Raw genomic sequence first — 20079 nt, 5'->3', positions numbered from 1 at the left:
CCACAGACAGTGGGGCATGCCCACATGGTGTGCTAAACTGAAAAAAATTGGTGAGTGCTCATGGCCTGCACCCAACTTGGGCTCTCAGGCCCTTGGAGCAGGTCAGGAAGGTATGCCCCATGTGTTGTCAACAGCCACATCTGTGCCACAGCATCCGGGACCTCACAGGTCCCAGGAGCCAAAAGTATTCACTGCCTGGCCCTCCACTGGAGCAGGGTGCCGATGTGGGGACTCTTGCTGCCACCGCAAAGCCAGGACGAGTTCAGAGGTGCCAGAAGCAGCGCTGTGGGTCAAGGGGCCTCCCACACAGGCCTGGGATGCACAAGGCGTCAAAATGACAGCCACAGCCGTCACTTCCAACAGGTGAGACTAATAATCCAAGAATTCTCATTGGCACTCAGATGAGAAAAGTAACAAAAAGCATACCAGGAAGGTATTGTAATCCAGTCAAAGTGTGCCTGGAGACTGCTAGGGTCTGAATGTGTGGGTCCCCCCAAACCTATAGGTTGAAACCTGACCCCCCAGGTAATGGTATTAAGAGGTGAGGCTTTTGGGAGATGCTTAAGTCATGAGTGAAATTAGTGCCCTTATAAAATAGATCCCAGAGCAATTCCTTACTCCTTCCACCACCTGAGGACATGGAGAGAAGAGAGCCATCAATGAACAGGAAGCAGGCCCTCACCCAACACACAAAATCAGCCTTGAACATGGACTGGCAGCCTCCAGAATGATGAGAAGTCAATTTCTGTGGTTTATAAGCCACTGTCTGGCATTTTGTTATAGCAACCTGAACAAACTAAGATGCTTACATTTCTAGTGTTTCATTTATTTTTTTAATTTATTTTTTATAGAGGTAATGTTTGTTTATAATGTAAGTTTCAGGTGTACATCATAGTTGACATCTGTACGTGCTACATCATGCCTACCACCAAAGTTGAGTTTTCATCTGTCACCATACATTTGAGCCCCATTACGCATTTCACCCTCCTTGTTGTTTTGTAAAGGTGTGAAATAGTAAGTAATCTAGTCATTTGCTCTCATTCTGTTGCAGATATCTATTGCTGATATCTAATAACCAGCCCAAACCTAGCATCTGTGCGTGTGGAACCCATCAGTCAGGAAATCTGGAGGGGCTTGCTGGACTGTGGGGCCCCAGGAGGACTGGGCCCAGGGAGTGCCATCAGGCAAGCTCCTCTGCATGACTTCTCAGCATTGCAATCTTGGGGGAGCTGGACTTCTTATGTGGGGCTCCCAGAGCTTGTCCTTTGAGCCAGGTGATGGAGGAAGGCCAAGGTGTTTGCAGCCTTTACAAATGAGGCTCATCCTGTGTCTCTGTGCCATGAGAAATAGTGAGTGCAGACCACTGAGGCTCCAGAGCTGGGGAGAAGGAGTGGGGGGTGGGGGGGACCAGGGACCATGCACCTGGTCCTGCCATTATCAGGTGGGACTGTCCAGTCATGCACACAGCACCCCTCAGTCAGCCCTGGTGGGTGTGACAAAATGCTCACGAGGAAGGCTGCTCATCCTGACACATGAGGGTCATATCTCCAAATAATAGGACAGTGAGTAGGTCAGGACTTCCCATGCACATGAAACCTAGAGAAGCCATTGACTCAGGGAGAGAAGCCACGGGTCAGAAACTGAATACAAATTTGAAAGACAGGGCTATTGCTATGAGTTCCTCAATCTATAGAGTTTTGTTATAAAGAGAGGCTCAGTCTGAGGCCGGGGTGGGGCCAGCCTTTCAATGGCAGCAGCAGGCCCTGGAGGTGCCTGACCCAGAGCTGCATTTCCGACAACCTGGTTGGCAGGTTGAGCCCTGTGGGTGCTGAGAACACACCTAACAAAGAATGAGAAACCATCTAGAGAAAACCTAAAAACAGTGCTTTTAAAACCTGCTTTAGTGATTCTCATAGTGTGTGTGTGTGTGTGTGTGTGTGTGTGTGTGTGTCTTTCCTGGAATGTTAAGGCACTCGTAGAACTGATATGTTAGGCTTGTCATTTTTGTTAAATATTTAGAAGGACTTTTAATAAATTTGCAACCAATGTTTAAACATCGAGGAAATTTTACTTTGCTATGCCATTAGATTTTGATTTACAACTGAGTTGGAGTGGGACTATATAGGAATCATTTATTACACAATATACAATTTATTAATCTTGAGAATTCATTGGATAACTCATAATCGTTTATTTTGAAATTTCAACCATAGACCAAATGAAAGGAAAAACAGCTATCCAGTGCAGCCAGCACCCAGCTTCAACATCAAACACCCTGGGCCCAAAGTGTCAAAAAAGTGGGCACTGATGCCTTTATCTCGAGAGCGAGCGTTCAGGGTTCAGAGGTGTGTGCCCCTAGACACCCAGAGCTCTCGCTCTGCTCCCCTAGAACATGGGGCTGACAACTCCAGATGAGAGCAGAAAAAACACTTTACAAAATGGGTCCCCTTTACCCTGTAGACTAGAGCCTGAATGCCCGGATGGGCAGAAGGCCTGGACTAAACGGGGGGCCACGGCACACACCTTTCCTACCTGTGACCCATGAAACTTGACATCGCTCTTACCTACTTGGAGAAGGAACAAAAACATGCTGCTCTGCTCATTGAGAAAAACAAACCCTTAAACTAGTCAAAGGACACCATTCGATTTCACTAAAGAAGCCAAGAAGGAGAAAAGGGAAAGAACAGACACACCAGAATGGGATCAAAACATAAGAAAAGGAGGAGGCAAGAAAGGGCCCGGCAGGTTTTTAATATGTGAGAGCAGAGCTGAACATTTAGTAACATTCACTCTTGGTAGATGGTTGTGTGAATGGTGGCAACTTTCTACTGCCCGGGAACACCACCCTGCCCCTTGCAGTGGCCGTGCCGCAGCCCGGCACACGCGCTAGCCTTCTGCAGCTTTGTTCCTTCCAGACGCTGCCTGCCCGTAGATGGACTCACCCTGGGCACCGCCTCCTGAGCCTGGCTGGTCTGCTCACCTGACACGGTTGCCAGGCACCCAAGTTGTGTTCCTTCCTCTTCACTGCTGGGTCCTGCCTGCCCTGCAGGTGGAGGAACCACCGTGCTCACCTGCCCACCTGCTGGGCACACCTGGCCTGTGCCCTGGTTCTGGCGACACTGGCTGCTATTGACATTCGGGTGTGAGTCTCTGCTTCCATTCCTTGTGAGCAGATGTGCTCCCTTGAAGCTTTGCCCAGCCAACCCGATTACCCGCAATTCTACATTTTGGGCCCAGTGGCTGCCCTTGACAAATGGCTCCTCTCTCCCAGAGTCACCCTTGAACATGGGAGACCCCGTTCCCAAGCAGGGTGGGAAGGTTGGACTCTTCCTCAACAAGGCCTCCGCTGGCCCTGGCTGCCTGATATCACTGCCTTTGCTGTGATGAGGTCACAAAAGAAACCCCGGGGAAGATTTGAGAAAATGTCTTCTGGGATAAAAGGTGTGTTTGGAGATGGTGGAAAAAATCAAGATAGGACATGAGGTTAGGGTGACACAGGAGCGAAGAGGAGATAAGGAGGATGTATGGAGGGTGTATGCATTCAGCCTTGGGGGCAGGGCCAAGGTGGGGTGGAGCTCAGGGCCTGAGGCCTGAGGAGCCAGGTCCTGATTTGCAAGATCTCCCCAGGGTGAGATGTCAGCACCCAGGGGCGCTCCGCCACACCCCCCCCCCCTCCCTGGCCGGGGCTCAGCAGGCTCACATAAATATGTGACTGAAGGGATAACCAAATTCCTCAGATCTGGGCCCCGTCCAGTCTAAGGTGCTTGAGTCCCCAAGGAAAAGGCCTCCAGTCACACTGGCAGTCCCTTTGCTAGAGATGAGTCCCGACTTCAGAGATGCTGAGCTGAGGAACTCGAGCCATCTTAATGTCGCTGACATAGCTGACACACCCTCACGTGCCCCTGAGGGATGTCTCCGTGGCAGCAGCAGCCCTAGTGAGCCCAGGGGTGGGGGTGGGGATGGCGGGGGGGTGGGGGGGAGCGGGTGGCAGCCACTGGAAGGAGAGGATTAAGTGCTTACTTTGCGCAATTGAAAACTGATAGATAAAGGATGTCTACAATGCCATTCCTCTTTATAATTAAGAAGATAATTTAATTACTGCTATTAAGGCCTAAGCTTCTCCCCCACGTGAGCTGCTTTTAACAAAACACCTCTGGTTCTGCTGTCTCCCACACACAGACCTGGCGGCAGCGGAACAGACGCCGAGACTCCAGAACTTCATCTCGTGAGCCATCTGGTTTGAAGTAGTGCGACAAGCAGGAAAGGGAATCGAATCAAAGGCACGGCTGTGTATTTTTTTTAAATACAGAAAATGTGTGAGGTAGACCAGGAAACTACCCCGTCCTCCCCTCTCAGGGCTGGGTGCCACCACTGGGCCCCAGGGCCACATCCCCCACCTACTCCCTGGCAGGACACAGAGGTGGCTTTGAGGGGTGAGGGTAGCTGGGAGGAGGTATTTGGGGTCAGGATGGGCAGGCACATTAGATGCACAGACAGGGGTCAGCACCACAGCATTAAGGGGAAACTGAGGCACAGGCCCTCAGAACCAGTGAGCGTGGTCTCCCTCGCACCCAGCCCCAGGTTGGGTTGCGCTCCTGCCACCCCCGGAATCATCCCTTTGGTCCTAGAAGCAGCTCCTCACCCCCACCTTCCCTCTGCCTGCACACAGCTCTGCCCCCGACAGCTGTGGCCCCGGGAATTCTCCGGTGCTCAGGCGCTTTGATCTGCAGCACACCTGGAGATCAGTGCCGTGCGTTCACCCAGCCACAGTCATATGGGTCCCACACACTCTGTGGACTTCCCCAGCTAGAGAAGAGGGGGGCTGCAGCTCCCTGGGGCGGAGACTGGAGCCCTACAACACAAGGACCCCCCTTCCCTCTGCAACTCTGGGCTTTAAGCTCCCCTCATTTTGTGGCCAAATTTCATCACACAGCCTCTGCACCCCAAATGTTTCCAAGGGGGAGACTGTAACCAGCCCCTCCATGATGTTTGCCAAGAGACCTGTGCCCACATCTGCAGCACCATACAGCTCCTCAGCATGCTGGTTTCTGGTGCTTTCTCTTTGTCTTTATAAAGGCATGCAGAATCACCAGCTTTACTTAAGTGGAAATACAAGGGAAGGTCCTAGCCAGGAGCGTCTTTGAACCACCCATAAGACTGTGGACAACACCCTGTGTTCCATGGGGTCATTATCAGAGCTCCCCCATTGTGGCTTTTCTGAGATTTAGATGACAGAAGGCAGCAACCATGGGGCTTCAGGGCACCTGGCACTTGCTGAGTCCTCCAAAACGCCAGCTGTTGGTGTTGGGACATCCTAAGCAGCAGGGCAGAATTTCCCAAGCCTGCCCGGGAGCTAGAATGTTTAAGTCACAGATGGAGGCTCCACAGCTGAGGACAGTGGTCGAAGTGGTTCCTGACTGGTCTTCCTCCTTTGAAAACAGGGAGTTGGGCTGTCTGGAGATATCCCACCACACTCTAGGGTCCGTGGGCTCTTTAAACCCCTCACATGGGACCCACAAGAGTGAAGGGTGGGAGTGGACAGACTCACCCCTCCTCCACCTAGGAATTTACCTATTTTACACATCGGGTGTCTATTGTTTTTTAGAAAGGTTTTTACTTATTTATTTTCAAAGAGAGGGGAAGGGAGGGCAAAAGAGAGGGAGAGAAACATCAATGCAAGAGAAACATCAATCAGTTGCCCCCTGCATGCCCCCAACCTGGGACTGGTCCACAAGCTAGGCATGTCATGTGCCCTGACCAAGAATGGGACCTGCAACCCTTCAGTTTGCAGGGCAATGCCCAATCCACTGAGCACACCAGTCAGGGTGGGTGTCTATTGTTTTTTGAAGGACATTGAGGGTTAAGGAGTCTGGGATCTTTTGAACAGAAGATCTCTGAGGTCCTCACTAGCCCAAACTCTTGTCCTCCCCCATCCTGGCAGCTGGACACCTGGAGACAGGTGAGGGGCCTCTGGCCAATTGGGGGACCCAAAGGGAGGTGCTGTGGGGGCCTCCAACAGCTGAGGGGTGAGCCCATGAGGAGGCAGATTGGATAGGTCCCCAAGCCCTGCACAGCACAGCAGCTCATAGAAAGGACAGGCAAGTGAGAGAAATGGAAGTGAGAAGAAGACGGTCCCTGAAGGGAAGCTGCTGGGACAGATACTTCACAAGGAAGTCAAGGACTGTCCGGGGGCAGATGCCCACGGTCATGTCAGCCCCATATGACAGTGGCCAGAGCCTGCAGCTGCGGGTACTCACCAACCACGTTTCAGGAATGAATGACTAAGAGATGGCCTTAGAGCCTTTCCAAAATTCGGAGCCCCCAGTAGAAGCTGGGTAACCTAAACCAGCCCTTCCTTCAGCACCCTGCCCCAGGATTCAAGGCACAGTAACCTCGAGAGGTGATGTACGGCCTGCACACAGCAGGGTAGCCCGGAGGAGCCAGCTCTGCCTTCAGCACCAAACACTGAAGCGCCCATCCTAAAACAACCACATGCCCCTCACTGAACACTGGACACTGGTCAGCCTTGAGAACTGCTGAGTGAGCAGCAGCATGGGACAGCCAGCCCAGGCACCCCACTGCACGATCCCATTTATAAGAAGTCCTTAGCTGGGCAAACTCATCTGCCAAGCAGAGGGGAGAACACCATGGCTTTGGGGACTGTTCTCCAGTACAGGGCAAGCCTTCATATGTAGTGCCTAGTACTCGGGACGCAGCCAGTGAGGAACTCAATGTTTAATTTTATTCTATTTTCATTGATTAAAATGTGAATGGCCCCCTCTGGCTAGTGGCCACCATCTTGGACAGCAGTGTGGCTCTCCACCTCAAGTGGCTTAATGTGGGAGGGGTCACGTGCACAAGGATGGCAAGCTGTACACCAAAGGTCCAGGTGTCGGCTGTGTCCTGTCTTCTGCAGACACCAGACACCATCACTAGTCCAGAGCGGTGTTTCTCCTCACTTTAGCTTTGAACAAAAGCAAAACAGAGATCTCTCCAACTGATATTCTCACACCCCCCCACCACCCCATGGCCTGGATGTCCAAACTGTGCAGAGAGGGAGGCCTGCGAATCACAGTGGACCATGGAGAGGTGCCCAGCAGCCATAGGAGACACTGGTTCTGAGGGGCCAAACACAGCCCATCACTCTTGCAGGCCTCCCACGACAAGGAAGGGTGTGGGTCTATTTGTGGTGCAAATTCGAAACAGGCTGCTCCCAGCAGGACATCTGCAGTGGGGAGTGGACAGATGTCCATAAGGGATGGGTGTCCAGAGTTTTCCTTAGGGAAGTACATCCCTGAAGCTGTGTCTACGGAGCCTGCTGGCCACTTGAGCAGATGTCGCAAGTGTTCACACTCTGACAACAGACGCACTTAAGGGTTTGGGGAGCCCTGGTTCCAGAGCTCACTCTTCAGCAGCCTTGGTCACCCACTCCCATCCTAGACCCACCTCATGGGACCCAGTCCTGACATCCAATTTCTCAGCCACTTCTCACCCCCAGGGCAAACTCGGCTGGGAAGAAAGCGTCCAGTCCAGGACAGACATCAGGAAATTCCTGGCCGTGCCCTTGGAGAGGTGGGATCAGGCTGCCATTGCCGTGTGGCTGTGATTGCCACAAACACTGGGACAGAACCTCAACCACTCGCATTTCCCGTTCATTTTGTGTCCAAGTTAGTAGCCTTGACATTGACTGGCTGTCAGCTTTTCCTGCCAGGACTCAGGAAGGGAGGGATCAAAGGGTTCCTCTGTCCCATCCCTGGTGTTGAGTTAACGGGGAGAGGTCCCTCACCACCTGGCCTGGGAAAAATGCTTCACAGACAGGTTTTAAGATGACTCATGACCACTGTCATTGTGCCCCCTGTCCAGGTCACTCCGTGGGGACACTCACAGTGAATAGAGTCAATAAACAGGGGGAAGCGCAGGCGGGGGCGAGGGACGGCCAGGGGAAACGCTAGAAGAGCCGTACTGCCTGTTTTTGTCTTTCCTTTATCAGAGTCCGGGCTTCTCCCTTTCCAATCCCCAGTGACAATGTTCTGTCGTGACAGTCATTCCCAGCTTCCGTGGAAAAGCACGCAGAACTAGCATTGGTCCTGAAAACAGGCCCGGGCGTGGGCCCAATCCTAGAAGGGAGATAACAGCCCGTGTGAGGAATTTAAGTAAAAAGGCCGGATGCACACTTGGGGTTGGGTGGAGCCCTGGTACCCACAGCCTGGGGGAGGTTGGGGTGAAGCTGCTAGGTCCAAGTGGGGAAGGAGCTGCGGGCAAGGCCGAGGAAAGCTGGGAGGGGGCGGTGAGGGCAAACCCGGAGGGGGCAGGGAGAGGCTCTGGAATAAGGCGCGGAGGGCATTGCAGGGACCCCCGCTCCGCCCAAGGCCCGACCTGCCGCCTGCAGGTACTAGGGCTGGGCAGACCCCTAAGTCTCCGAGATCGCCCGTGTGATCTAACTAATCGCAAATAAACAGACACGCAGGCAGCTTCCAAAAGAGGCGAAACTGTTTATCAAGTCGCCGACAGCACTGTATCTACAGTATCTACACATATCTACACGTATCTACACCGCCTGTAGACAGGGCTCTCGGGTCTACACTGCAACTGCCGGCCGGGCCCGGGCCGACGCGGTCTCGCGGAGAACAATAAATATCACTTCCTTCCGCGCTGACCGGGCGCTTTGGCACTGGCGGCGCGGCCCGTGGCTCTGGGCCTGGGGGGCGGGAAGGCCACGGTGGCGCTTGAGCTGTAGAATCAGGTCCTTCGACAGCGCTTGGGCGAAGGGTGGAGGACCCCATGGCTGCGAGGCTGGGGAAGGGGGGACCCGCGGTGGCCCGGGGCTGGGGCGCGTTCCCTGCCGGCCTCAGGGCTGCCGGAGCCCACGGGCCGGGAGCCGCGTTATCTGGGGCAGTAGTCATAGGAGCCAGGCGGCGCGGCCCCCGCCGAGTACATGTTGGCGGCCGCAGCGGCCGCGGCAGCGGCGGCGGCGGCGGCGGCCGCCGGGCTCACAGGGTGGTGGTGCGTGTGTGCGTGCGCGTGGTAGCCGTGGCCGCGCAGGCCAGGCAGCGGGTAGGGCGCCGGCCGGCTCTTGGCCCCGAGGTAGTGGTCATAGGCGGCAGCCGGGTACTTGTAGGGGTGGTGGTGCAGCGGCTCCGACGCGCCGGGCGCCTCCAGGCGCAACTCGGGGTGCGGGGGGCTGGGCCGGCCTCCGGGCCCACCCGCCAGCGGCACGAGGCCGCCGGCGCCGCCAGCCCCAGACAGCGCGGGGCTCAGCACGCGCGCCAGCAGCGGTGGCGGAGGTGCGGAGTCCCCGAGCACTGCCGGCCCGCCTGCATCGCGCTCGAATTCTCGCCGGGCTTCGGCCGCGTCTGCGAGAAGGGCCGATGGTGAGCGCAGGGGCCGAACCGCAGAAGGGACCCGCGAGAGTGCCGCCGGCAAAAGGAGGTGCTAGACTGCTCCCCGCCCCTTCTCCCCGAACCGGCAGAGACCCTGGCCCTCCCCAGGAGCCCGCGCCCCTCCGCGGGCAGCAGGGCGGGCGGTAGGGCGAGGCTCAGCCGTCGGGCCGGGCGGGCGAGTGCGCGCTTGCCCGCCGCCACGGCCGTTGTGCAAGCGGCGGGAAGGCCGCGAGCGCCCCTGAGGCGCGGGCAAGGCCAGGCGCAGCCTCCTCCCAGGGGCGGAGCGCGCGGAGAGCCGCGGCCCGAATTCCACGACCCCGGCCCTACCTTTCTCCGCGCCGTTGGGCTGCGTGGGAGAGGCCACCGGGTTCCGCGAGCGCGCAAAGGCAGTCATGAGCGGCAACGCGCCGGGCCGGTGGTTACGGGGCCTGTGGGAGGGAGGCGGGCGGTGGGTCAAGAAACGCACTATGCAAGCGCCGGAGCTCAGGGTCTCCTCGGAGGACACTCACCAGTCTTCTGGGTCGCAGTCTCGGAAGCCTTTGGCGAAAGGGTTGCTGGCGATCTTGAGCTGTGTAATCTGCGGGGAAGAGGACATTGAGCAAGCGGCTCGAGCCCCTGCGCTGGGGGCCATCGGACCTCTGCGGAGAGCTGCGGAGTGTTAAGAGGGGCTCCTCCAGAAAGGAGCCCTCCGCTCTCTGCTGACAAGAACCGGCCCGCAGCTACCCCTCCCCCACGGAGATTGTGCCTTTCTCCCTCGGGGGTCTGCCAGGAGTCTCCTTTCTTGGGAAGGAACCCTTTTGGGGACCCCAAGTAGTTGGGATGGAGACCCTGAGCCCCCCAGCTGGGATGGGAATGCGGTCATCTCCACCCCCACCCGGCACTGCAGAAGAGCGAAGGGGCGCCCTAGGAATCTGGGTAAATCTCAGATCTGGCCCCTGACGGGAAGTTTCCGGAATGGTTTGGAAAACAAACTTTCAGGGCACATTGACAGTTGCTGCTTGAGAGGTCAACCTGATAGGAGGCTGGGACGTCCTGCGGCAGAGGGGAGGGGGCTGCTTGAGGCCCTTGGGGGTGGGGCTGCATGCGGGTTGTTCCACTGGGGCCCACAACTTGCAGGTCCAAACCTTCTGTTCCCCAGGCAGGGACTGACAATTGCACCCCATCTCATAAGTGTTGAAGGTGCCGGTCCTCAGGGCCTCACCCTGTGGTTCTGGTAGGCAGTGACGGCGGTGAAGCGCGTCTCTTCAAACACGAAGGTTTTGAAGTTCTCCTCGGCATACTTCTCGCTGTCTTTGCGGGGGTCCACGTAGACCACGTGGAAGCGGGGCTGGTATCTGTGCATGGAGTTGAGAATGATCTGGAAGACAAGATGGCGAGGCGGGAGCTAGGAAACTGGCCAAGGCCTGTGAACAGGCAGTGAACATCCCGGAGAACTTGGGCAAAACCCTGAACTCCCTAAAGGAGGCCTGGCCACGACCTGAGCAGATGTGGCCAACTAGGGGCCCCCGGGAAAGATGCTCCCGGGTGGAAAAATTCTGGGGCATAGTTCTCTTTCCTTGCATCTTCAAGAACTACAGCGACCCACACCACCAGCCTGGATCCCGTAAAAGCCTCCTGCACCTACCCTCCCACACTCACCCCCATTTTTTCCCAGTTAAAAATCTCCAGCAAAAGATCAGGAATGGGGTGAGGGAAGCACGGTGGCCACCCTCCCAGGCCCGAGGTCCACTGGGCTCTGTAAGCCCCTGACCAGAGGGCTGCTTTCTGCAGCCTGTCCCTCATCCACACCCCAAGCTGCCCAAGCTCTGCCTCTGGTTGCGGTCAGCAGGGGCTCCAGAGGACATGCAGGGGGGACAGAGTGGTAGCCTGGGGAAGAGGGTCGCTCACGTGGCCATTGTCATCCAGCAGGTTGTTGGTCAGCTTGAGCTTGTCAAAGGACACAATTTGCTTCATCCACTGTGCACCCTTGGCAGGCGAATCAGGGTGGTAGTGTACTCGGCCTGGAGTGGCAGGGTCTGCCTTCCCGGCCACCAGCCAGGAGGAGCTGTGGAAGGCGTACCTGGGGCGGCACCGGAGCACAGGTCACGTCATGTGGGGATGAACCGAGAGGGCCTTGCCGAGTGAACCCCGAGAAAGTGCCTCAGATGAGTTTCCCTATCGGTGAAATCAAGGCTTCGGCTGCCAAGCGGGCTGAGAGCTTTTCCGAGGGGGTTGTAGAGAAAACAGAAAACTCCCTCCTGTCCCAATACACAAGACAGCAGGAAGCCAAGCACCAAAGGGGGAGGCGGGAGGAGGGAGGAGGGAGGCTGAGCTTCTGCTGCCACTTTTCGCCGCATGCGGGTCTGCCTGTTCTGGGCTTCCCAGCGCTGGCCTCCAGTGTCACTGCTCAGAGGGAGCCCGGATTTCGCCCCGCAGGGGGCCTGGGGCACAAGGAAAACTATGTTCTTTATTAATTGCTGTTAATTGTCCAGGCAGCTAAGACCCGCCCTGCGTAATCTTTCCCACTCACCCCACCTTTCCTGCCCTGCTCCAGGGGGAGCCCAGCATTCCCTGGGGATGAGGGAAGGGGACAGGGTGCCCACGCTCACCACATGGGCAGAGATGGAAAGAAAGGATGGTGCTCTGTACTGGGTCTTGCCCCTCTTCGGGCCAAGCCGGCCCAGAGGTATGGAGGCTGCCTTGGGTCTACAGCTAGTGGGGAGGTAACAAGCCTGTGTAACCTCCTAATGAGAGTTCTGGAGATCCTCTGAGATGGGGTGTTTGAGTCTAGGGTCTGACCAGGTGGGGAGGGAACAGGACACGCAGATTGGTGGGGAAGCTGGCACAGATGCCAGGGACCATCCAGTTACCAATGTCATGGGCTGCACCCGAGGCATCACCAGGCAGGGACCCATGGCTTCCCAAGGTGCCCTCCCAGGTCCTGCTGGGCACTCACCGGTAGCGCTTGTCATCCACAGGCACGAAGTCCATGAGGAGCATGTAGTCGGCCATGGGGTCCATGCCGAAAAGCTTCACTTGGAAAGTGGGGAACATACGCCTGGGGACAGCAGGGAGGCACGTCACCTTAGGTGGAGAGGGGCAGGGCTGCCCCACCTTGACCAGCCAGGGGAAGGACAGGCTCCCTGCCGACTGCTGCATTTGGTTTGTGGGCCTGGTCCCTCCATTTCATCTCCCCTCACTCAGCCGCTCTAACCCGACTAGGCTCCTGCCCAGCCAGGGCTAGAGGAGTGGCAGGGCAGCCCTCTGTCCTGTTTCTATAAGCACAAAAATGGCCAATGCTTCTGTCACCCTTGCCTGCGTGGACCCAGCCTGGCAATTGCTGAGCTGGCCTCAGCTGGCAACACCCCAGCCACAGGACCCAGTCCCAGCGGTTCTCAGCACTCCACACAGCCACCCCAGCCCCATCTATGCTCCCGGATCAAACAAAGTGAAACCGGGTAGTCTGTGTGATTCCGAGGAGTCCTGGTTACTCTTTTGACTGGGTCTGTGGCTACTCCCCAATCCCTCAGTGAGGCCAAAACCATGGAGCCTACAACCCTGGCTGTGCCAGACTCTCAGGCCCTGCCTCCCACCCAGTGCCGGAGTCTCCCTACCTTCCTCGGAAACTCATGCAAGTTCCCACTCCCCTCCTCCCACCGTAACCCCAAGACACAGCTACTCAGGGTGGACTTGGCTTGTGCCATGCTAGTCTCTACCTCTGCCTCCCCTAGACTCCACCTTGACCAGATCCAGCTCTTGAAAGGGCATTATACCACTCCAGGATGGGCCACTGGCCACGGGCGGCCCTTTCCCGATGGGCAGCCGCACCAGCCGCTGTGCCCTGCAGCGTAGCACTAGGCCTGGCCCCTAGCCCTTCCTACGGCTTCCTCTCCCTCCCTACGGAGCAGGGGGCAGAAAGCAAATGCCACGGAGCTGGCCCTCCTGCACAGGCCTACCACCACCACCACCACCCCCACCCCCCCATCCCCTGCATTTGCAGGCCGGAGGGTGCTGCAGAGTGCTCGCTCCTGGGGTGAAGCCTGGCTGGTGCCAAGGCTCTTACTGGGCTGGCCTGGACCAGAGGCCAAGGCACAGTCCTCAGGGGGGGGCCTTTTTGCCCACGACAGCAAGGAGGGCCTGGAGAGGACCCTCAGAGCTGGAGCTGAGCTTCCAGCGGCCCAGGCTTCCCAGGGAGGACGGCCTCAGCAAGGAAACAAACCACGAGAAGGCTCTGCAAACAGGCCCTGAGCTCCCTTTGGCCAGGCGGACACAGAGCTGGTGTCTCTCTGTGTACATTAGACACAGCCCGGCACCCTCCTTTGTCTGTTGGTCAAATCGGTTGCATCGAAAAACTTGTTCCCCTTCTTCTCCCTGGGCCCTTACAACAAATACAGGCCATTGGAAGGCAGCGGGCCCCAGCGGCCAAAACAGGCCCCGCAATCACCCGGAATTTAGGCCTGAGAAACCCGGGTGGCAACCTCCACGAAACAGAACACACTGTTTTAGAGTCTTGATTCTCCTCTAAAATCTTCCAATTGTCCCGCTGCCCCCTCTTTAGCGGGGATAGACTGAACTAGGAAACCAAAGACCGGGTTTCCTTTGAGGTGGGATCCACTGTGAGCTGGCTGAGGCCCCTTGGAGGCAGCTGCCTTCCCCTCAAGCCCGGAGTGCTCCAAGCCGAGCAGGTCCGTTTCTGGCGGCACCCTGTCTAGGGGCTGCTGGTCAAGCGGCAGGTCCACGGTGTTTCTCCCAGCCACCTTCCTGGCTTCCTTGGCCCGGCGCACCAGGCGGCTGTCGCTGGAGCCGGGACCGCGGAGAGTGAAGGAGCTGGCCGCGCCGAGAGGGACCCGCAGGTGGCCAGGCCGCGCCCCCCACCCCGCTTCTCGGTCCCACTCGCGTGAATCGAGCCAAAGCCCGCTGCCCGAGACCGGCGCCACGTGGGTAAGGTCTCGGCAGGGAGAGGGGCGCCCTGACCTGCCAGCCTTGGTGACGATCATCTCGGTGCCCAGCTGATTGAATTCGTCCCACAGAGCCTTCATCTCCAGCTGCACACTCACGCTGGCCACCTTCGCGTTCTTCTTTACCGGCGCCTTTGCGGCGGCCGCGCAACTGGCCCCGGGGCCCTCGGGCTCGGCAGCAGCGCTGGTGGCGGCCCCGGCGGCCGGTGCGAACGGGTAGGCGTGCGGCGGCGGCGGCGGCGGGCCCGGGGCGCCAGGGGCGGCGGCGGCGCACGGGTCGTAGCGCGGCGGCGGCTCGCGCGGGCCGTAAGGGTCCGCGCCTGGCGACGCGGCGCCCGGGAAGCCCCCGGCGGCCCCCAGGCTGCTCAGGCTGCTGGCCGTGAAGGCTGCAACGTCGCAGAAGTGCGAGAGCTGGGTGAGCCACGGGCTGGACACGGCGGAGATCATGACCCGCGGGCCGCCGCCGCCGCCGCCCCGCCGCCGAGGTGAGCGCTGCCCCGCGCCCCGGGCCGAGTGGCAGGCGCCGCGCTGCGCCCCGGGCCGCGCCGCCTCACACCGCGGGCCGGCCCCGAGGAGGCGCCCCGCCCCGCCCCGCCCCGCGCCCCCCCGCCCCCGCCGAGACAATGCCTCCTTCCCCTCCCCTTCCCGCGCCCCTCCTCCGCCCCTTCCCCCCTCCCCGGCCCCCCGCCCGCCCGCCGCGGCTGCCCGGCCCGGGGCCCCCGACCGCCCGGACCGGCTCCCCAGAGCGCCGGGCCGTCCGCCGCCCCTCGCTTTGCCGCCCTCCGGTGTTGCACTTCTCCCTTCTCTCCAAGCTCTCTTTCCAGTTTATATTTTTTACCTTTGTCTTCATCGCTTAAGTTTTCCCTCCTGTTCGTCTTTCCTTTTTCCACTATCTCTTTCGTTTCTCCTTATTTCTATTTGTTTTTCTGCCTCTTCCTCTTTTTCCTATTATGCCCCGCTCTTTTCTTTCCACTTTATTTTTCATCGCTTGTTTCTCCAGACTGCCTTTCCCCTCTTGTTTCTGTGTCTTTCTTTGTTATTCATTCCCTCCTCTTTAAAAAAAAAAAAAAAGAACTGAAGTTTTTCTTTCTTTTTTAATGACTTTCTTAAATTTTCCTTTACTTTTTTTGTTCTTGCTTTCTTTATTATTTTTTCTTCTTCCTCCTTTTTGTGCCCTCCTTTCAGGATTTCTGCGTTTCCTCCCCTTTTCTCAGTTTCTCCTGGCTGTCTCACGGCTTTCTCGCTCTTTCCCCCGTGTTCTCTAACCTTCGAACTCTCCTCTTGTACTGCCTTCGTCCCACATCTCCAAGCTCAAGGCTCTGCTGCCTTTCCCTGGTCCTCCTCTCCTGTCCTCCCTGGCCTCCACTGGCTCTTTTCTGGGCCTGTGTCTGGCTGCATGCAGGTCCCTGCAGCTGGGTCCCCAGGCTAGAGGGTGCACAGGCTTTGAGCAGGATGCCTGCCCTTCCTTTGCCCCAGAATTGAAGCTGAAAGCCTGGAGTCCACCCTGACAGAGCTCCCTTCCCACCCACTCCGTGCCCGGGCTCTGCCGACCCTCTTCGTTGGGGTCCCACAGCAGCAGCAGCAGCAGCGGCAGGGGATCCGGAGGGCGAGCGGGTGCAGATGCAGCGGGAAGGCTCACCTTCCATGTCCCTGGTGACGGTGCTGAAGTGCATCCCGGCCGGGGATTCCAGCAGCCGGTGAAGCTTCGCCCGGTCGGAGGACCCGGGGCCCAGGCGAGCAGTATGTTCTGCTGCCTCTGCTGCAACCAGAGAGGCGATACTGAACGCACTGGCCCGAGGAGACAGTGGGCTCCGAGCGTCCATAAGCACCCGGCGGTGTGGCCGGCGCCGCCTCCGACTGCGTGCACCCAGCCGCACCGAGGCCGGCCCAGCCCACGGGAACCGGGGGCGGGAGCCTGCGGTGCCACTCACAGCCGTTAGCCCAGACCCAGGGGATTATGGCGTCACGGCCCCCCACTCCCGGCCAGTGGCAGCCAAGGGGCCCAGACGGGTGGGGCACCCTGGGAGCACAGCGCCCTTCGACTTTTCAGGCTCCTGGCCCCTCGCCTCTGCTCCCAGGGACCTCCATGACCAGTGCCCCTCGAACATCCCACTGCTCAGCCGAGGTCAGGGCTCCCTCTGTCAGCTCCCACAGCCGCAGCGGGAAGGTGGGTATGCCGGCAGCGCTCAGCCCCAGCCCCAGGCCTTGGGGCACCGGCCCTGCCCCTGCCCGCAGTCCCTCCTGCCTCCTCCTCCCTGGCTACCCCTGCACCTGGGTGAGGAACGGGCAGTTCGAGCTCCAGCACAACCACAAGCAGACAACCCCAGGGCCGTGGCTTCGTCCTGTCCTCAGCGCAGCAGGACAGAACCCAGCCCGGCAAATGCCCCGGCCCCCTTCGGTTGGCTCACTGTGGTGGCTGGGGACCCCAAGCAGAGGGACACCGCCCAGGCTGTGCAGCCCGGGAGTCCAAGCGTCACGCGCACCCGCGCACCGCCCGCCTCTGGCCTGGACGCTTATACATCCGGAGGGTGGGCAGTGCCCGCTCCTCTGACCTCCCTGCACACCGGCCAGGCGCAGGGAGGGCCAGGGGCGGGGCCTGGACTGGCCGAGGGAGCCGAGGACGCGTCGGAGTCCAGGCCTCCCAGTCCCGCGGTGTGCTGCCCCTCGCTGCCACCCACTCCACAGTCAGCCTGCCTGCCTGGGGCAGTTAGGCCCCACAGAGTGAGACAAAGCCTGCCTGAGGCCTCGAGGCCTCTAGGCCCCAGGCATCCAGGACAAAAAGGCCTGACTTGTGCCTTCCCCCATCTATTGCCTTTGGGCCCTCCTCTGACCGTCTCAGGCATCTGTGGCTTCCCTGTCCAGTGTCTCCACAGCGAGACATCAAGCCTCCTTGCCTCCCAGGAGCCTCTCTGGCCCCGCACTGAGACTCCCTGGAAGTCAGGGCCTCCTTTCTAAGGCCTCTTTGCCTGCAACCACATCATCTGCCTGTGCTTGTCTGGATGGGGGTAGGGGACAGGCAGCCTCTTTCAGGGTTTTTCCAGTCCCAGGGCCTCAGACCCTGGGGTGCAGGCAGTGCTGGCTGGGAGGTAGGGAAGAAATTGGGGACCTGGGATTTGGGTCCAGTCAAAAGCAACTGACTCTGGGGCCTGAGGCCCAGGAAAGAATGTGAGGCCAGAGTGCAGTGGGTGAGCATGTAGGTGGTGCTGTGTGACTGGGGTGGGTGTGTGTGACCTCAGGCACAGTGAGCCCCTCCCTGCCCCCCAGGCTTTGTGGACTATGGAGGCAAAGGGAAGCTGTTGCTAGGGCATGTCTCCAGCCCTGAGTGGTCATTTAGGGCTGTGACAGTGACAGTGACCTATAGGGCTTAGGGGCAGGACCAAGGACCTGATATGGAGTGCGATATGGGGACTAGCCAGGCTTCCCTGTCCCTTCTTGTTGAGCAGGGCCAGGACTCCAGGAGAATAGAAGGGAGAGTCCAGCTGGGAGGGGGCATCAGTGGAGGAAGGTCATGGTAGTGTTGCAAGAGCTGTACCCAGTGCTGCCAGTCTGCACCCAGAGGGGTGCTGGGCCATGTCACTGTGTCACCTGGGGTACTTTCCATTGGTGGCTGCACCCACCCGCAGTCTATGTGGGGGTTGGGTGGGGTGGGCTCCTGCGTGTGGTTGTGCACTATCTGAGATGCATCTTGTCCCAGCATGTGGGGAGCCAGTGGCTGTGTCCTCCGCACCTGGGGGAGCCTTCCTAGTGTATCTGGGAGAACACCTGAAGACAGTGGCCAGAGTCCCAGGACAACTCGGATATTGAGAAGGGAGAAGTGAAAGTGAAAAACCCTGGGGCTTCCTGGAGACTCCGGGACAGCCTCCTGGTGCACCCTCCTGAGGTCCTGGGCCCTCTGCAGTCCAGGTGGTGGAGGGGAGAGGGGAGTCCTCCCAGTTCTTCATTAACCCCTCCCTGCCCAAGCTAGGAACTATGTGGCCGGCTATTTCGTTAAAAGTTCCAGAGCAGAGAGAATTCTTCACGGTCCACGACAGGGCGCTGGGAAGACGTGAGGGGCCCGATCCCGGCGGCTCCGTTTGCTGAGCGACTTGTTCCACCCGCTACCGATACTCACCCGCGCGACTGCAGAACCCCGGACCTGCCGCTCCCCGCGCGGGCCCTCCTGGCGCCCTGGACTTGGAGGGCACCAAAGGGGCCCTAAGCGCAAGGCTGCCCGAGCCTCCGGCCCGCTGCAGAGCCGCTGCCTTCACCGCCCACCGGTACTGAGCTCCTCCGACCCTCCCTCGGTCCCTCCTGGGGCTCCGCACCGCCCTCCCGCTCCGCCACGCTCCACCGCCCGGCGACCCGCCCGAGCTCCTAGCCGCTCGCGCCGCCCACCCTTCATGCAGGCCTCAGCCCAGAGGGAACGCGCGAGTGGTCCCGCGCCCCGCACACCCCGTCCCTTACGCGCGCGCCGTGCCGCTGCCTGCGGGAAGTCTTCATCCCTCACCTGGACCGGCCGCCTCTCCCTTCCGCCTCGCTCCCCCTGCCGGTCGCCTCTCCATTACTGCGAGGTAGGAGGCCTGGCTGCGGGGGCCCGGAGGGCAGAGCGCTGTCGGGGGTCGCGAGCTGCGCGGGATCGGCCTCCTTAGAGTGTGGTGTGCGGTAGCGGCCTGGGCTTCGCGGCGGGTCCCTGCGCCCCGGATGCAGAGTGAAGACCAGACCCGCATTTCGCCCCGACAGCTGCCTGCAAGGTGGGTGCTATGAGACCATTTTACAGGCCCTAAAACCGAGGCTCGGCTTTGGCAACCAATGGTGCAGAATGGGGACCAGAAGTCTGGCAGAGGGCAGGAGACGGCAGTGGCAGACGGGGGCTGGAGTCGCAGCCCCTCTTTGGCAGGGACAGGGCCGCAGCCTTTGCTTCTCCCTCTGAGCCCTGCGAGGGGTCCCACGCGGGTGCTGGGATTGGCCCCAGCACTCACTGCCGGGGAGCCTTGCGTGCCTCGGCTCACTCACTACCACCTTCCCCCAGTGTCTTCGGAGTTCCGCCCGAAGCGAACCCTATTTCAAGTCCCATTTCGGATGTTTTTTTCCCTAGCGCGCAGGAGGCGGCCCCTGGAGAATCTTGGCTCACTCGCTGCCTTCTCAGCTCCGCCTCCTCAGAGCGCAAGTGGCTCCCCAGGAGAGCAGTCAAGAGGGGCACCCTCACACTCTTTTGGCCGGGACCCCTCTCCTCACTCTCTGTGCGTTGTAAAGGCACATCCACAGCGTGCGTCCATCATTCAGAATTCATTCCGGCCTCTTTGTCGCTCGCCTTGGAAGGACCTGTGCACTCTTTTGCATCTCTGGCAAGCACGAAGCCCACCGATCCTTGCACTCAAGTGTTCCTTGAGACAATGCACACCACCAGCACCCACAGAGGGTCTTCGGCCGTCTGGGGCAAAAGCACACGCAGATGGATCTGTGTAAGCCACCCACGGGATGTGAGTTTGCGGCGTACTGAGGACCCTCTCCCCTAGAAATCAGAGAGTGGAGCGGAGCAGAACCAGGTTGCATCAACCAGGGCTCAGACAGAGAGGGGCTGGGCTTTACTTGACCCCGCTGATTCGTTTCAGGATTGATTAGGCGGGGACTGCGTCCCACGCCTGCCTAAACTCAGCCTCAGAGGTCTCACAGGGAGGCCCCGCACCAGGAGCAGCCTGTCCCCTGTCAGCGGCTCCTCCCCTGCCCGAAGTCCTGGGTCTTCGGGGGACCAAGTCTCAGCAGGGCAGCAGCAGTGGGCAGGA

The 20079-nt window shown here is 59.2% G+C and overlaps 1 protein-coding gene across 4 annotated transcripts; it reads right to left on the bottom strand.

Moving 5' to 3' along the window:
• Nucleotides 1-8468: 8468 nt before the first annotated feature.
• TBX1 (T-box transcription factor 1) lies at nucleotides 8469-18572 on the bottom strand. Of its 4 annotated transcripts, none has more exons than XM_036013904.1 (9): nucleotides 18429-18572; nucleotides 15957-16076; nucleotides 14334-14703; nucleotides 12316-12417; nucleotides 11268-11439; nucleotides 10582-10737; nucleotides 9890-9957; nucleotides 9708-9808; nucleotides 8884-9353 (listed from the first exon to the last, which is right to left on the bottom strand). In XM_036013904.1, exons 2-9 carry the CDS (start codon nucleotides 15988-15990, stop codon nucleotides 8884-8886), a joined length of 1473 nt encoding a protein of 490 aa, XP_035869797.1. In that variant the 5' UTR covers nucleotides 15991-16076; nucleotides 18429-18572. The 4 variants fall into 4 exon arrangements, with proteins under 4 accessions (XP_028384183.2, XP_035869797.1, XP_035869796.1 ...); XM_036013903.1 differs by lacking the exon at nucleotides 18429-18572 and adding an exon at nucleotides 16589-16799; XM_036013905.1 differs by lacking the exon at nucleotides 18429-18572 and adding an exon at nucleotides 16726-16797.
• Nucleotides 18573-20079: the final 1507 nt, after the last annotated feature.

The sequence above is a fragment of the Phyllostomus discolor genome, chromosome 13 (genome assembly GCF_004126475.2).
Source record: "Phyllostomus discolor isolate MPI-MPIP mPhyDis1 chromosome 13, mPhyDis1.pri.v3, whole genome shotgun sequence".
In the NCBI taxonomy this organism is placed as follows: Eukaryota; Metazoa; Chordata; class Mammalia; order Chiroptera; family Phyllostomidae; genus Phyllostomus; species Phyllostomus discolor.
This window is presented reverse-complemented; position numbering and strand designations above follow the sequence as displayed.

Bases quoted from the DNA above. Each gene is read 5' to 3' on its own strand.
- TBX1 (XM_028528382.2), bottom strand. From the start codon at position 16,140: ATGGACGCTCGGAGCCCACTGTCTCCTCGGGCCAGTGCGTTCAGTATC. The intron at 14,704-15,956 runs GTGAGCCTTCCC...GCGACGTTGCAG, and splicing joins CGTCACCAGGGACATGGAAG to CCTTCACGGCCAGCAGCCTG. The intron at 10,738-11,267 runs GTGAGCGACCCT...CTTGTCTTCCAG, and splicing joins TGCTGGATGACAATGGCCAC to ATCATTCTCAACTCCATGCA.